Genomic DNA, 18043 nt, shown 5'->3' with positions numbered 1-18043 from the left:
ACTGCGCGGTCTTACATCTTACAAATAATCATCAATAATTTTAAGCACTCGCAGTATATCAATGTGGAGGAATAGATATACAGACAGACGTTAGCCTCGCCGTCATCTCATGCTGTACTTTATGTTTTCTCTACATTTGCCAGTCACTGAAAGCATGCAGATAGCCAACATTACAGGCTTAACTGATGAGGGCACCATTAATGTTTACATCCTGTCACAGATAAGAGCCTTTAGTAACAGGTGAATGAATGACTCTTACTATACAGTTTCTGGAATGATTTCTGGAAAGAGCATTTTTCAGATGTACATTATTTGACATTTTAAGCATCACAGGGCAAGTGCCATCTACTTCCATCCTATTTAAGAGACACTTTTACAGCCATTATCTGTGAAACTGGCCAACAAGCATTAAAGACACGTCGAAGATGAATAAATAGCACTACAGTCCAGAGCAACCATACATAAAACTTCATTGTGAAAGGTCTCTTTAAAATCTGCTTTTCACTCATCTCGTGTGTTCCCATCTGCAGTTAATGCACTTTTTAAAAGAACAGCTTCTGATTCCATGTCATATTCTATCCAAATACCATCACTTCTTTAAAAGTGTTATCAGTATGATGCCAACCATAATGGAATCACAGTCAGATGGGTATAGATTTTTGCTGTGCCATAGCACAATACGTCAAATTAACAGACAGTCTGAGGGGGACACTGATGCACACAGGAGGAAACACTTCCTGTTGATGCAGCTGTATTTTAACAGAGGTTGATGGAGGTCTGAGCTTAATTAAATCTCTTTTTTAATTCTCATTGATTCATAAAGCGAATATTCAGTTTAGATTCGGTATCCGCCAATTATCTGTAAGCCATATAGCGACCGTGGTAAAAAATCAATCATTCTCTCTTGTTTCAAAGTGCTCTTAATTAACATGCGCACATACACACACAAACGCATGCACTCTTTTGGTTAGATAGTGGACTCTTAAATTATCTGATAAAAATCTCATTTGATGTGATCAAAATTAGCTTTGGGTATAGAAAACCTTTTTACTCGCGGACATGCGGAACATCCACTTTATCCTATTCTAATCTACCTTAGTAATGTTTGTCAGTGCAATTACATTTAAAGTAGTGCAGTGTTTAATGTCTTATTAAGACCCCCTCACCCACCTACCCATTTTGCAAAACAAATTCTATTTAGAATTTAGTGTTAACTTTTTAAAGTGCTTTCAAGGCCCCTTTAATTCCTAAAAAATAAGTACTTACTAACTGGTTTTATTCCTGTTACAACAGCACATGACTGAAAACATTATTGAGCACAATGCAATGAGGGAGAAGTTTACACCCAAATTTTTTTGCTTTGAGCGGATCATAAACAGAAAGCGTCCTACAGACCTCAGCTGGTTTCATTCACCAAGCGTGAACCATTGATGCCACGATAAGTGACACGGCTGGGGCGGACCAGCACACCGTGGCCGGGTCGACAGCTGAAGTAGCGACGGCCGCCCACTGAGCCGTCATTCTTGCCCTTGGGGCTTCGGAGCTCCAGACCCAGCCAAAGGCCTGGGGCAAAGTCTGCTGTGCCCAGGTAACGGATGATTGCCATCTCATTGGCGCTGCTCAGCAGGACCTGCATGCCCACGTGGAGGTGGACCTGCCCATCAGAGCTTGGAGAGGGACTTGAGCCTGCGGTGCTTCCAGGAATACTTCCACTGCCCCCACTGAGGGTGCTCCAACGCCGGCGGTGAGGATTGGAACGACTCCTATTTTATTTTATTTTTGTTTTGTTTGTGGAAACAGCAAAAAAAATACAGTAAGAAAGATTTATGAGAAAAGGCAGGCAGTGTGACAGAATAAATCATAAGCAAACAGGAGATTCATGGGAGCTTTGTGTTTGAGGGATTGATTCTCAGTTTCCTGCTCTTGCTCATTATAACCACAATCATGCACTGGCCATTTAAAAGAACCTTTTGCTGACTAATACCACTGCTTCTTATCAGTATTGATTCAGTCATTGCTGCATTCGGATAAAGCTGGAAAGCTTGGGGAGGAAATAATACGAGGAATATGCAGGAAAGGCAGACACACCTGGTAACGGGGCTTCTTCTGTTCGTCTCCTTCGGAGTGGCGATGGCCGATGATGTGCTGAAACTGCGACGAATTGTCCCTGCACGGCAAAAACAGGAGTCAATTGCTTCAACACAAACACACAGAATAATAAATGCAAAGTCACATTTAGTGTAGTTCAAAGGTTGTAATGAAGGCAGAATTCTTACCACTTAGAGGATGACTGAGGCGCGAGGAAGTGAGCTCTGAAAGGCAATCAACAGATCCATGGATTCTGCAAAAAGAAGCAGGCAACTGATTTTTCCCAGAATGAGACAACCTTTGGAGTTTATAAAAACAATTTTCATTAAATGGGCCCCAATTTGCTTGTTTCCAGCTCCTTAATTTTATTCTTGGACCCTACTAGGGTGGCATTGCGTGATTCACAATTTAAAAACATTCCTTATTTATCTTGCAGTGATGCTTGATGTAGCCCCCTTCCCCCAGAGCTGTTTTAGCCCTTCTCCCTTTGAGGGCACTATCCTTTTAAAGCCCACTTTGTCCCTCATAAACAGAAAAACAGCAGGCTGGTGGAGCCAGTGACAGAAAACTAAATGATGTGATCATTCAGGAACACTAAAGCATACAAAGAGCCAATCTACATCCGGAAACAGAAACAAATTAGCAACCATGTTGTTGCACTGACACAGATGGTAGAGTTTCAGCTGTGTGGTGGTAAGCATTTATACACTACGTGGACAAAAGTACTGAGTACTGATACATTACAGCTACATGGAAAGCCACGGCATGAAGCTCCCAGCTCTGGTGCTGATGTTAATGCCAGAGGATGTTTGGAGCTCTGCAGCTAATATGCGCCTCCACACTCTGCAACCCAACTGTAATGTTGTGTTTTCCAACACTTCAGGGCTCAGTTGTTGTGGTTCCTTAACTTCCATTTTGCAGTGTTACTATTTTTTTGGAACACCTAGTAGGGAAGAAATTTCCCAAACTGAATTGTTGCTAAAAAATTCAGCGATCTCTTTAGGGCGACCTTTTCTTTCCTAGCTGTATGGCTAGGTGCTTCATTTTAAACACCTGCCCATATGTTGTACTCTACTGCTGCTCCGTGTAAATCTATAGTCAAGTGTAAAACTCACTTGGCTGACACTGTTTGTGTGTAGAAGAAGTATAACTTACAGGTGGCAAAATGGCTTTTTAACCTTTTTTGGGGAGAAAGTCACCAAACTTCTGAAGTGTTTCTAAATCAGGTTTGATTTCCATAAATGTGTTTTCTATATCCCTGTGGCCAAAGAAAAATGATGAGGCTTCCTCCACATTCATTTAGATACTGATTTCAATATAACTACACAGAGAAAAGTGGTAAAAATTGCTTCTTGAAGGACTTTGGTGGGGCTTTTTGTGTCTGAAATTAGTATAAAAGGATATTCGCTCTCGTTGCCATCAGACAGATCAAGACACTTGGCTAATTGGGGTTTACTTGTACATGCTGACCTCATTATTTGAAACTTGGCAATGTTTATTGTGGGCATACACGACTGTAACAGTGTATAAATTACATCAAATTCGAAAAAAAAAATATCAGGATCTAACTGGTTATATTCAGATGTAAGCACACATTCAGTTTAGTGGGTGTGCTTTTGATGGCCACCTCTGTCAAAACGAGTTGAATGGGGAAAGAAAATAAAAATAAAAACAGGCTTTGGCTGCCTGACACGATAAACTACCTTGCTTATTAAGATTGTCTTAAGCAACTATATAATAACAGCCATAATAACACTTATAAAGGCATTCAAATATTGGAAGCTATTAAACATCAGTGTGCCAAACAGCACATGAGCAAAACAGGAAAATGGAAAAGTGTGTGAGGAGGGATGGGGGGGGTGTCTTCCTAATGGATTGTGATAGCTGCTGACAGGAAAAAGAAAGGAGGAGGAGAAGCAACTTCCTGGATGGAGACAAAGTGATATTTTTGATTTGACAGCAGGAAAGCATGTGCTTAGCTGAGCACACTTTGTACCCTGGAGTTAATTAGGGAGGAAAAAAGTAAAGGAAAAGAAAATTAATAAAAGATGACAAGGAAAAAAAACAGCAGCTGGAATCCCTCCCAAAAAAACAAAACAAAAAACAGCTTTTAAATGGAAGAAATAAGCAAAAAAAACCATCAAATCCTGAATGGTAGATCTGCATAGAGATGAAGCATAAGTGGCATTTACTCCCAGAAAGAAAGGTTAAATGTGTTAATTTAATCACCAGTCCATGAGTTCTCACCGCTCCTTTACAATAAACATGTTTAGTATTTCCAATGCCAGCTGCTTTTTAGGGTGTAATGGCTTTTATCAAGTTGTGACACACATAATACACTTGACACACTGTGCTAATAATGAGCCATCCAATAAAAAGGTCAACAGCTTTTATTCAATTTGCAAAAAAAGAAAGAAAAAGAAGTAAACACAAAACAATGCACGCAGTAAATAACTCAGTGGTTTGTGTGTATGTATGCCAGGGAGCATATCTTGTGTATAATAATTAGGCCTCCAGTGGAATTTGCCTTTGTTCTGCACTCCACTGTACTTATATGCTGCTTTTTAACAACAGCAGCTCCACAAAGGGCTGTACATTTTTCCCTTACACACACTTACGCTCTCAGGAGGGAGTAATTAAACTTTTTCCCTAACGATTCCCAAGATGATTCAGGAAACAATTATTGTGCGATATTCTGTTTTTACAAGGATGCTCTTATTTTGTCTCGTATCATAAACTCAGGGCACTCCCTTTCTTTAGAGCATGTGTTGATCCAGATATATCACTGCTCAAAACAAACTAAGGGAACACTTGATCATCACAATACAACACAGAGTCAGTTACACTTCAGGGAAATCAGTCTGTCCAGTTAGCGTAACCCATAATGAATCAATTTCACCTACTTTGGTGCAAACAGAAGCGACTGCGGAGGCAACAACAGGACAATAGCCCAAAAAGGAATGGCTGTGCAGGTGGTGACTACAGACCATTGTCCTCTTCTCATCTTTCCTGATTGATTTTTCCTAGTGTCCTTGTTATTACAGGTGTGAGACAGTACCTGCAGCTCATTCAGGTTGCACAGATAGTGCAGCTCCGGGCAGTTTGCTGTGTCTCGCTGCACAGTCTCACTGTGCGAAGAGGAACAGAGGAAGCCCGAGAAGTTGACCTCCTGCAGTTGACTCCTGCATGTTTTCTGACCAAACTCTCACACTCAGACTCCGTGAGCACGGCATGAGAAACCAATTTCCTTAAGTGGGAACTGTGCCCCACGTCTTGCAGCTCAAACAGCACTTATGAGACAGCACAACTGGCAGATCCAACACTAATACCCCGCTCTTTTCATAGATGAGAGCAGCTTCACACTGTGCACATGTTTCACACACATGAAAGAGACTATATGGTAAGATCATCATTTGACACTGGGTCAGTGATGGTCCGGGGAGGCATCAATGGTCACACAGACTTCCACATTAGCCAACAGTTCCCCGACTGCTGTTAACGATGAAATCCTCAGAGCTTGTAGGCAGTTTCTGGAATATAAAGGGACTCAAGCTACTGAGCAGCCCTCACATTCCCTAGTCCTGAATCCCAATGAGAATCTCTGGAACATCATGTATCAATAAATCAATAAATAGTATAACAGAATGTCCAGGAGCTCACTGATACCCTAATCCAGGTCTGGGAGGAGATTATAATATAGAATTAAAACACAGCTCAGCAACAAAAAGCAGAGGACTTCAACTAATGAGACTGTGGTTTGTGATCCTCGTAAAACAAAAAGTAACCAGAGAATCAATATTTTTAGACACAGCAGACTTACTTTCATATGAAAAAAGAGAGAAAAAACAACACAGTTGGAGTTATAGTGGCCTTGCTGACAAAAAGCCATTCATTATCACATCATAGGAAATATCAACACAGTGATAGATTCTGCAGTCTTTGCCGCTCCCTCCCTGAAGCCCAAACTCACTCAATACACGTCTAATTCATCATTTCAACATCAACCTTTTTTTCATAATCGACCTTTATCCTGTTTTCTGTGTGTAAAAGTTATTTGTAAAAAATATTTTTTATGAATAAAGATAAACTGAGAATCTAAATGAAAACAGTTTGCAGCAGTTTTGACTCCCATCTGTCAAACTGAGTTCTATCGTTTACGCTCTCCGTCTCTGCCAAATATTTAAAGTTAAAACATAAAACTTTTCTTTTCCATCCCCACAGTGCAGAGAGGTAGCTGATGGGTGAGATCATTTGAACAGCAATCCCACACTTTGTTCCATAACTTTAAAGACAATCAGGGGTACGAGAACAAACAACTCCAAAAGCTCATCAAACATTAGGATAAAACCATGTAGTCACAAAACAACTGACTTTGAAGTGAAGATTAAACATGTCACGCTGCTTATCCGACAGTAAAAACAATGCAATGTACTCCACCACAACTACATTCAGACAATATGGCCATTTGCACTTTAGCAGCATTCTTAAATATGACTTAGAAATAACTCGTGATCTCTGTTTGTTCCACTCAGCTGTAAAATATGGATTTAGCGTCAGAACGCATCGCTAATAAAACCTGCCTCGCATTTAAATAAATGCAGCATTTTAAAGCGATGTCTCGTTTGTGCATTCAACAAACTGGTGGGTAAATATAACCACCTTTATATATCCATTATCCATAATCAATATTTAAAAGCAGCGATGATGGCATCTGGCTCATTACTAGGTGAAACATTAAACAGAGAAGTCATGCAGGGAGAGGGCCTTGGGCTTCGCGTTTGACGACTCAGACTCGAGTTAATCACCAGTTCAGAGAAGCCCTGTTAGCTGCACAGAGGGCAAAATCAAATATGTCAGTACTTACACAAATGATACTGTCAAAGGAGCTCATTAGTGCACTCAAATGTATTGATGAAAGAAATGAAATGCAACCTCTGGGTTTCTGGGGTCTATTGCCAAATTCATACCATCAAATCTGCTCTCAAGTTTTTAATCATTTAGAAAAACATTCTTCTTTGACAAATCTGTTTTTAGTCCTCGAATGACCACTGGCAAAAACCAAAAAGGGACCGTTAATCTTGAGAAGAAAAGCTACCTTAAAGATTCCAGACTCACCTCTGAACGCGAGACGGAGGAGCAAAGACTCCATGTTTTGGTGGGCAGGTGAAGTACCTCACTCCTCCCACTGACCCGTCATTTTTACCGCTCGGCTTGTCCAGTTCGATGCCCAACCAGAGTCCTGCACAGAGACCGGAAATCAACAGTGTCAAGAGGCATATTAATAAATGAGCAACACACCTTACAATAAAAACATAATTTTAGACTGGCGACACCAAATGACTTCTTAAAAAATGACTGAATGACCTTTTACCAGATATAAGCTTCTCTCTCTGGCTGCCCCTGAGGCTGCTTCTGCTGGAGTTGGTTACTCGGCTCCTGTTACAGACGCTTTCCTAAAAATCAAATGTTCTTGCTTCCTGTGGTTCAAATACAATTATTTACAGTAGCCAAGGTTTCTCCAAGAAGGATATTTGGTTTCCAAGTGTTTCTTTAATTTGCTTTTAGCATTATTTAACTCAACCCAACATCAGTCTACTGCCCAGTGGCATTCTTGGCTCAGCTGACGCCATAAAACAGGGAGCTTTACAGTAAGTCCTCCTGGTTTTGTGTGATTTTATCTCCACACAAATCCATCTTCCTGAGGATGTCCGACTTGTACAAATGTGATAAAATAAGATTTTGTTATTTCATTTTAATAGCTATAATGATAATAATATTTAACTGACAAAATCACTACACCTAGCTCACAGTACACCATTTGGGAACAATATATTGGAAAACTCTAAATAGGAGAGTTTGCCCTAAATTAGGACATTCGGCAGAGGCGATATTTCACTTCCATCTCAGGCAGCTCCTAAATAAATAACTTTTTAGCTCTTAAACATTCAATCACTGTCCTGTAAAATGATGCAACTCCTCAATGTGAGCCAGAAAGTTCAGACAGTGTTTCTCCTTTCTCTTTACGAGGGCCTTAAGACACCTCGCAAGTGCCAGATGAAGGTATAGCCAGAATTCTAAAAATAAGTCAACCTGCTGTGAAGTATCCAGCAGCTGCTGTTGTTTTTAGTATGGAAGCGCAGCGCTCAGTGCAGTGAGATAACAACGCATCGCTAACACTGATTTAAGAGTATCAAAGGAAACTTAAGACTGAAACCCCTTCAAACGTGATCCTCGGTGCTGTGAGATACATCACTATTTATTCATACATGACTAGTGCTGGGCCAGAACTACTACCTAAATATTAATGAATACTGTGAGCTGTTTTCTGTTTGGGTTTCAATGGCTTTTTGCTCAGCAACAGCTTCTTCACATCTAATTTTTTTTGTCCGCCAAGTATCTTCAGTTGCACTCAAGGATTCCCTCTGCAATAAGTTGGGAATGAGAATGCAGCTGAGTTCATCCAAGGTGAAAGACAAGAGCATAACAGAGCTTCAATTTATCTTCATCTTTGTCCATGTGAGTCATCTGCAGAGAATGAGTTCTCAAAAGATCCCCAAAAGTTCAGCAATTCAAGGCAAAACTGCTCCATCTTGATTGGGTTCATTTATTCATGTTATTTCACTGTGAAACCCCAAAACTCTGGTTTTAATTTTTGAACAGGTGGTCTTTTATCCATCATGTTAGGTTTACACTCAACTCTTGTCCTTTCTTTGGTTGCGTTTCAATGAGTTTATCCCAAACTACTCACTAAAAATACCAGAATATCACTTCTATACAGGACAGGCACATTAAACAAAAGAAAACTGTGGTAACTTTAATTCTTTATGACTGCCCTGAAAACAGCAAAGTAAGGACAGACATGATTTATTAAAAGGATCATTAATATTTAAAGCTTTTAAGATTTCTTTGTTAAAGTTCTTTCCAAATTCAAGGTGTCATGTACCCAAAAAGTTTTTTCTACTTAATTCCATTATTTAATTCCAAGCACACGTTTTCCTCAGTATGCTATAATTCATTCATATACATGGATTCCAGTGTAGCAATGTTTACTGTTGTCGCCTGAAAGAAAAGAAAAGCTGCACAACATAAAGCACAATACCACTGCCACCGACTTAAGGTACTTTAAGGAAATTCCACAATAATGAGACTTTTATCAACTGTCCTGTCTATATCCAATACACCCAAGTTATTGTAGTTTTGCATTTTCTAATTAGCTTTTATTTTCAATAAGGCATCCTTTGGAGTCACTGCAGTGATGTTTTGCATTTGACCCATGTCAAATAAAGCCAATTGTTTAAAAAAAACAAATAAATAAATAAATAAATAAAAACCTTGACATTATATTTAAATCCAAAATCCAAAGCGAGCATCTCAACCTCTCCACCTAAACAGGCGGACTTGGCTTCTATAAAATGCGTCAGCTAATGCGTCGTGGCAGTGTCACCACACAACATCTTGCGCGCATCCTGGCCATGCCAGTCACCTTTGACACAGCGAAGGTATTTCGCACCACAGGAACATTGATTGAGAATATTGATCATTTACACTGGAAAGTTCACACTAATTTACATCTTACAATTTGTGAATAAAGCTGATGAGTTAATAAGCTGAGAAAGACATTTTTCTTAATAATATCAGAATGTGATTAATGTGCTTTGCAGCTGATGTGATAAATGCCAGCATCAAACGCTGAATAATAGCCTCATCATAACATCATCCACTGGTTAGTCCTGCTTTGAAGCCTCCATCCAGGGATGGGTTGGACTGAGAAACTAAGGACACTGTATGCTCAGCGACTTGTCACTTACAAATTAGCCACATTGTAAATCATGCTCTGCTTTATCATTTATTATGACGCTAACAGGTTTATAATTTAGAAGACGAACAATGAATGTTGTATTAAATGATATCTACCTTTAATAATTTTGCTGAACTGCGATCTCACAAAATACAAACTAAACCCATCTTTTATGTAGAGCACATGTGTTTGAGAAAATGTGTTCGACCTGGAGCAAAGTTGGTTTTTCCGTAGAACTGGACCACACCAGTTCTCTGACCGACCACCAGCACCCTCTCCCCGAGGCGCACCTCAGAGCCATCACACAGGGAGCTGCTACCTGAGGGGGTTCGGCTTCGAAAACCTGCGAGGAAGAGGAAAACCATTTGTTAGCTTTGATCATCATTTCTCTCAATTTCACGCGGCTGAGTCTGCTTAATGATGGGAAATCATGAAATACAGTACTATGAGATTATTAGACCTGCAGTGGTGCCAGCAGAAGAGCGGAGGGCTGGTGAAGGTGTTATTCTGGGACTCGGGGAAACACGCTCCCTTCGTTGCCTGGCAGGAAGCCGTTGCCTGGGCAGCAGACGGGGTCGAGCGCCCGGTCCCTGTCGAGAGTCCAGGGAAGACGACGAAGAGGAGAGAGAGCGGGAGAGGATCCCTGTGGGTGCAATGCAGAAACAAGAAAATAAGAGAAGGAACCCCTCAAAAAAAATCTAATGAAATGGCCAAAGCAAACTCAATAGCTCACATTAATAATTAATTCACACCAAGACAGCCATACTGCCACACACACGCTACTCATATATCAAAATGGCTTATCAACTGTTGCATCTAGGCTTAGCTGGGACATTAGCTGTCTACATTATTATCCACTTTATCTAAAAATCACACGGCACCAAATGCCTGCTTCTCCTCTTAATAATGAATCCACCATCCCTCCATTTGGACCTATATCAGTAACTCTAATGCCACTGAGATAATGAAGCTCAGTCTATTATTCATTTTCCATTTTATTCTTTCAAGTGTGACAGTGCCTACAGCAGCAGGATCTTGGCAATTACCACTTTATTTTTTTATTTTTTTTTTGCCTAAAAACTAAGCAGCTGCGTCACATCAATCTAAGGTAGCACACATCAAATGAGCTCAGTCTTCTGCAGTTGCATGTACCATTACCAAGCTCCAACTAAAGGGCAACATGCTAATCCCCGCCCAACACTGGGGAATGACATGGAAGACGAGGATGCCGGATTTCGCTCTTAAGAAGCTATTTGGACGCTGGACCTCATTAAGCTTTTAACTTTCACAGACCTTCACAGGCCATTAGTTCATTAAGTGCCCGACTCTTGGAAGCTAATTGATTAAATCAGTGCCAGAATGCTTTAAGAAGGGAAGATTCAGCTACAAAGTAATTGAAACCTGGAAAGAAATGTTAGAGAAACTTGTCAGCCTTTCCCAAAACTTGTTTTCAATTGTCAGCCTTGGGTAGTTTGTCTCAGCACTGATTTTAAAAAGAGAAAAAGAAAAGAAAAAGAAAAGACAGTTGTTGTTTCTGTCATTTCTGTGTGCATGCTTCATGCACAGAGAACACTGTATGGAGGAATTTATGCAGCACTTGCTTATGCATTATACACAATTGTTTATTAAAAGCATCGCTTTAATTCACATGGGCAGTACTTTGTTTAAAGAGACACTGACACAGATGGATTAGGATGCTGGATTCAAGTATTAAGGTGTACAGACACAGATGAGGAAGCGGGATTTGAACAATTCCCCCAGCTTCTGCTAAAGCTCAAATACATCCCCACACTACATTCTCAGATAGGAAGTGCATTAAAGCCAGCTCAGCTATAACTCCAGTACCTGTCTTTACGATTGAGGTGTCGCCCTCTGTGTCTTGATGAGGACCAGATGCACTTTTTTGATTATCAGGTGTGTTTTTAACAGAAGGAGACAAACCTTTCAACCCACACACACACAAAAGAGACACAAGAGCATTATTCATCAGATAGCAAGGTTGGTAAATAAAAGCCATATTGACAGCTGGAAATTGTAGTAAGATTGTCTAGTCAGACAGGTTAAATTGGCTGAACTAAGGAACCCATCAATCTGACTGAATAATCTGCACTGGTGTCACACTGTATCCGTTTAAGGGCGTGCCTCAGCAACCTGATTGCCAAAAAAAGCACTTATACTGAAAACAACATAGGTGGAACTTTGTCAACAAAGTCGGAGCTCTTTGCATGTAAAGCAGCCCTCCAAATGGACAAATGTCGGGTCAATTTGTGCAAACCCTGTGCAAAACACACGGGGTTGTAGTCTCAAGATCGACCGGTTGATATGCTCTTATCCAACCAAATTCTCATTTTCGGCTGCCAGTGTTACTTCCATGTGGAGAAAAGTGGTGCATCAATAGCCCACATTACTTCTGGCAGCAGGGCGAATAATCTACCGTCGCAAAAGGGAGAAGAAAAAAAAAAGAAAAAAAAAGGCAGCGATGTTGAAACTGTGAACTTGCCAAAACTTGCTTAATTAGTGTTTAAATGAACTGAACGTGTACTCTGAGTCCGCTCCAAACAAACTGACACCAGCTGTCAATTAGTTTGCTGGTTGCTAGTGTGACTGCACTTTGTTCAAACAAATAACCAAAAAGTCAAGCGTGAACTTTTCCTCACCCACCCTCACCGATGGTAAATCAAGTGGTTGAAGAGTAGGTAAGATTTCAGTCGACCAAGATTTGGTTTTGTTGATTTGAGCCCTAGAAGGGCAGTTTATGAAGTCTAACAAATTACAGGAAATAAGGAGCATTTTAAATGAGGAGAATTTTAAATGAGGAGTCTATGAAGACACACAGTGCAGCACTGCGTTAAAGGCAGAGCCAAAAATGCTACACTGAAAAGATAAGGCACGCGGAGGGAAGTGAAGAAATGCAAATACGGGACAGCATGACATTGCAGAGTATAAATGATACATGAATACTGAAGCTGACTTTTCATTTACTGCAACACACAATCAAATTATTTTTTTTAAAACAAACAAAAAACAGACAAACATGCTGAGACAAGCACTTGTGTGCACACAAAGGCCTAAATGACAGTGAACACCAAAGAACTTCAAAAGGAATCTTAGACCGATTCAACACAGAAAAACAGCATTTCCTGCAGAAGTACGTGTAATTGTGTTTTAACAACCTTTTAGCAACAAACTGTAATTTTAAGCCTCTTATATCGTTTGCTGACTTTAAATATATCTGCTCTTTATTCAACACTTTGTTATTTTTATGGTGTGGTATCCGTCTGAGAAAATATCATCATAATGAATACACCGCTCTCCGCCCACATATCCATTTTCTATTGCTTATCAAGGCCTGGGTCACAGTGGCAGCCTAAGGAGAGATTTCCAGACCTCCCCATCCAGACCCTCAGCTCTGATAGGGGAATACAAACATATTCCTAAGTCAGCTGAGAGACATGATCCCTCTAGTGTGTCCTTGTGTGTGTCCAGGGGTCTCTTTCCAGTTGGATACACCTGAAAAACCTCGTCTAGGGATTCCAGAAGGAATAAACATGCATGCAGGAGAAAAAAAAGGCAACTAGACACTTTGGGCAGGGGAAACACACCCCAGCCCCAGCAGGGAGTCAGACCTGGAGGGTGCGCTTGTTGGTGACCGGCTGGTGGTCAGGCCTTCCCCCCTGAGCCCAGCCAAACCCAGCTCAAATGAGCCACTTGGGACGACCCCCCCTGTGAGCATAAGGAGCCATACAGTAGGGATCCAGTGTACTGTGGATGAGGGAGTAATCGAAGGCAGGGGCTTGACAGTCTAATTCCAGGCTTTTAAAACTAAAAACTGACTGTATGGATATTACCAACATGAGGGACTTTGTTTATAATAGACAATATCAACCAACATCTGTGCATAAACACATTTAATTTCTAATGAGGATTCAACAGGTACATAAAACTGTCTCATTTTTCTTTCTAGTCACCAACAGGACGCCCGTGTTTAAGTTTTACATTGCTCTTTGAAAAGTCATTAGAAAAATCTCAAATCAACCTGGTATTTATTGATTGCCATTTCAGTTAACATTTAGGGGGAGCTGGGAAATGCTCCCTTCAGAGACAGAGTTTGTGTCTTTCCTCTGAACTGCAGAGAAGAGCCTACATTCCAACTCAGAATACCAAACATTTCTTGTCACTTGACCTTTAGCTTGCAGGGACCTCCTGGTAGATAGAGCTATCTATCCCTTCCACATACACATAGTGGCATTCACTTCAAGTGGCAGACTGCAGCACAGACTGAGGCTTTATGAATTAAGCGGAGGTGGCTTTGTGCAGTTGTCTATGTTCTCACCACCCTTTGAGGCCTGAGTTACAGTTGACACACTCCAAGAGGGGCCAGCCTGGCATTCTGCCGTGTCTGTCTCCCCAGGTTAGCGAGACAAGGCAGTTCCACAAAGACCCGTTCAATCTATAGATAAACACGAGCCAGCAGCCTGCACTGCAGATCCAATGGGACAGTAACACAGGTGGCTCGACAAAGCCCTGAAAACTAAGTGTGTGGTCATAAATTAGTCTAGTTCTCTGGGCTGTATGAAGCTGTAGACACACATGGCCTCACATGCCTTGCATGGTACACAAAACACTCACATGCACTTTGTGATGAATGGCTGCCAGCCTATCCAGCCTGTCTATGCCATAGTTATTAAATCCTGCTTAATTGGACTATCAATCACCGAATTCTAAAGGCCTCTCAGGTCTGCAATTCCAATCACGTCCAGTTCAAGTGGCCTTCAAAACCTCTGAGTATTACACCACCCACAACAATACAGCTATAAGCCGCATGAGTAGCAAAACCCAAAAACCATACCAAGACACAGCTTTTACAATGGTGTAGTGCATTTACTGCAAATGTCAACGGTAAGGAACCATCCGAAGACTGAGAGCACCAAGTTATGTCAGCAGTCAGCAATTTTTGCCTTATCCTTTGGCACTGGTTCCGAATCCATTTTTCAAGCTATTCAGATTAAGATTAATAAGATTACTATGAAAGCACAGATGCAATAAATCCATCCATGTAGTGGCATGGCTCATACCAGGTAGGAACGTTGAGAAGGACTATTTTTTAGCACAAAAGAGAGGCTGAAGTGATATCTGCAGCTGATGGCATCATCTGAACACTGTGGGGTGAGTTAGTTCTCCCACAGTAGGCTAAAAGGTGCTCACGTCAGTAGGGGCATCAATTTTGGATGTTGAATGAGTGTGTCACTACAAAATCTACAAAACAACAAGTAAATATTTGACTAAACAGAAGCAAAGCCAATAAACATATGGATTGCTTTTCTTTTTTGGCAAGAAAATATTAATGGAGGCAACTATGACAACTTGACAGTGCCTCTTTATTACTACTCTGCTCTGACTTTTCTTAAGTGATGAAAACTATAATGTTCAAATACTTTAACTGACTAATCAACCCATGAATACAACTAACATTAAAGCTCACCTGTTTTTTTCTCTTTACAGAAACGCCACTTCTTCGATTTTTGGATCATTTAAACCAGGGGCTCCATCTACGAACCAGCAATCATCTGGTCCCACAACAAAGGGGCACCATCATCTGAAACTACACTATAATAACCAAACTTCACTCTGAGCTGTTGGACTTGATTGCAGTTTTTTTTTTGACTACCCTCAGTCTTTCACCTTTATTGAATTCAATTTAGTTTTTGCCTTCAGTCTTTAATAGATCAAAATCTGCCAATAAATAAATGCTTAGTGTCAATGCAGCAGCAATATTATGCTGCTGCTGAATGTTATTACCTCTACGTTTCGAAAAATTAAACTCCCATTTGCAAAGATATTTTACTTTTAAATGTTTATGATATTAGTCATATAACAGAGAAGGATTATAATCACCAAAATCACACATTGTGCATTTCATTTAGTGAAACAATGGAGTAGCAATGAAGTCAGTTTCAACTGTCCTAAACCCCCTAAAGTAAGAGGGTTCCGAAATGTCAGTGGCTTCAGTAATAATGTATTTGGAACTGTGTAAATGACTAATGCTGTCATTTGAAAATATTTGTTTTCTATGAAGTTAGCACTGTTCTGTTGATTTTTTTAATATGAAATAAAGTATCCAGGGGACTGTAGATTAGTACCTGTGGCATGAGGAAATGCCTGCCCTTGTAAAACCTTTTTCACCTGCTCTAATAAACATTCACACACACACACACACACACACACCTGCCCCAGGGCTCACCCAGCTAGTCAGACTCCCCATCTTTGTAGTTCAGGTTTTGATCAATTTAAGCCTTTTTTATTAGAGTATTTTATGGCAGAAATCCTGAGGTAAGACTTAATTTCAAAAACAACGCTACCATCACTGTCTTTGTCGCAGTGTTTAAGGAGGTCTGTCAGGACCTGAGCACAACTTCAGTCGTAGGAACAAAACCATATAACCATAGAACGACATACAAACAAACCAAAGCTCGCTCAACAGACACGTCATTCAACTCCTGTGACTTCTATCTACAAATTAGAAGGTTGTATAAACAAGATCAAGCGCACTGCAGACCCAACATTGATTATCTGAATTTAGCAGTAACACTTTATCGCTTGTTTCTCACCTGTGTTAATCTTGGAAGTAATCCGAGACAGGTCGATGCGACGAGGGGGGCGCACGGGTGTAGACTTCTTTGTAGTGCTGGTTTTATGTCTTTCCAAAGGTTTGCTTATCTTGGACAGTGGAGCAAAAATTCCTATAAAAGTAGAAAAGGCTCTAAGCATAACCAAGTAAGAATATCATCACTGACGAGACACAGAATGAGGATAATTTAAATACATAAAAGGGCAGCATGAAAGAGATTTTCTGTGCCAGGACACATTTTAAGTGCTGAAAACAGAATGAATTTACTGACATTTGGCCAAAAGGTCAAATCTTATTTCCTATGGTTAGATCAGACGCCACTGAAAAACTGACCAGACAATTTAAAAGGTCCAGGAAACGATTATGCTATTATGTGAACTGCAGTCAGTGTGTTGCTGCTCATGTCTGAATGCAGGAGAACACATAAAAAAGTCTTGTTTGATCATTCAAGTTTGCTTTGTACTATTACACTATTTAATATGGGCTCAAAACATAAAAGCTACACTTTTAGAGCCTAAACAGTTGGTAATCCAAGTTTCTAATCTAAATAAGGGAGCAGTTGTGTGTCATTGTTTTTGCTTTCAAGCACCGGCCGCGACCTACCATGTTTGTTTCGACAGTTGAAATACTGAACACCTGCTACCGAGCCATCGTTCTTTCCCTCTGGTTTGTCCAGTTCCACTCCGGCCCACAGGCCACCGGAGAACTCGGTGCTGCCGCAGAACCTCAGAGTTCCAACCTGTGTTAATAAATGTATGTACCACAGGAGGTCAAATAGAAAATATGGAAAACATCAATAAGAAACAAAACATTCACTAAAAGAACTGGAACCAGCTCTGAGCACTGGCTTAAAGATAAGATACGAGTTTTGATTAGCAAACCACACAACTTGGCACAAAGTATTTCCTGGTACGGCCTTAGAGAAAAGCATACAACACACACACTATAGTGGTAGGAGCCTTCAAAAAGAAGAACAGGGGCAATAGAAGGTGACTAGTTGTGTACATCAGTGTGTACACATTAAGAATATCAGAAGAGGCGATTAATCAAATGCTTTGACTTCTGAGTCCTAAAACAGTAAGCTCCCACAGGTGATTAAGTATACTGCCAGATCCACTGCATTATCATAGACCGAAGAACCATAAATCTGGTGTTCACAGAGAAGCTGGTCATGACAGAAAATCAGCAGCAAACTGAAATGAAATTATGCATTTTGAAGCACATTGTAAAATCCCGGATGGTAGAGTTACTTACAGTTTGCAAATATGAGACATGAGTTTGAAGAGCTGGAGGTCGTTGTTCTAATGTTTCTCCACTACACAATAAACTACTGCCATCAATACCACTGGGCACTAAAGCCAGCCAACATCACTTATGTTAACGGTCTTCCCACACTCACCGACTTTAACTCATCAAATGGTAAATGTCAGAAACCTTAAAGCTTGGGTTTACTTGCATAGACAAATGCAAGAAATTCAGACATCTTTGACTCAAGTGGCTGTTTGCAGGTTATTTTCACAAATTCACAC

The 18043-nt window shown here is 40.5% G+C and overlaps 1 protein-coding gene across 5 annotated transcripts in view; it reads right to left on the bottom strand.

Moving 5' to 3' along the window:
• Positions 1–1259: 1259 nt before the first annotated feature.
• The window catches only part of LOC113012735 (CAP-Gly domain-containing linker protein 4), a 59153-nt gene continuing 42369 nt past the window's right edge, over positions 1260–18043 (bottom strand). For 4 of the 5 annotated variants that reach the window (XM_026153044.1, XM_026153043.1, XM_026153042.1 and 1 more), the window contains 9 exons: positions 17118–17253; positions 16495–16626; positions 11732–11827; positions 10347–10529; positions 10095–10229; positions 7204–7327; positions 2277–2341; positions 2089–2167; positions 1260–1763 (listed from right to left, as the gene is read on the bottom strand). In XM_026153044.1, coding sequence (XP_026008829.1) covers positions 1397–1763; positions 2089–2167; positions 2277–2341; positions 7204–7327; positions 10095–10229; positions 10347–10529; positions 11732–11827; positions 16495–16626; positions 17118–17253 — 1317 coding nt within the window. In that variant the 3' untranslated portion in view covers positions 1260–1396. The remainder of the gene's footprint in view (positions 1764–2088; positions 2168–2276; positions 2342–7203; positions 7328–10094; positions 10230–10346; positions 10530–11731; positions 11828–16494; positions 16627–17117; positions 17254–18043) is intronic. The other variant, XM_026153045.1, reaches the window with a different exon arrangement.

Source organism: Astatotilapia calliptera, chromosome 19, assembly GCF_900246225.1.
Source record: "Astatotilapia calliptera chromosome 19, fAstCal1.2, whole genome shotgun sequence".
In the NCBI taxonomy this organism is placed as follows: domain Eukaryota; kingdom Metazoa; phylum Chordata; class Actinopteri; order Cichliformes; family Cichlidae; genus Astatotilapia; species Astatotilapia calliptera.
Note: the sequence above shows the minus strand (reverse complement) of the source record. Positions and strands in the feature narration are given on the sequence as shown.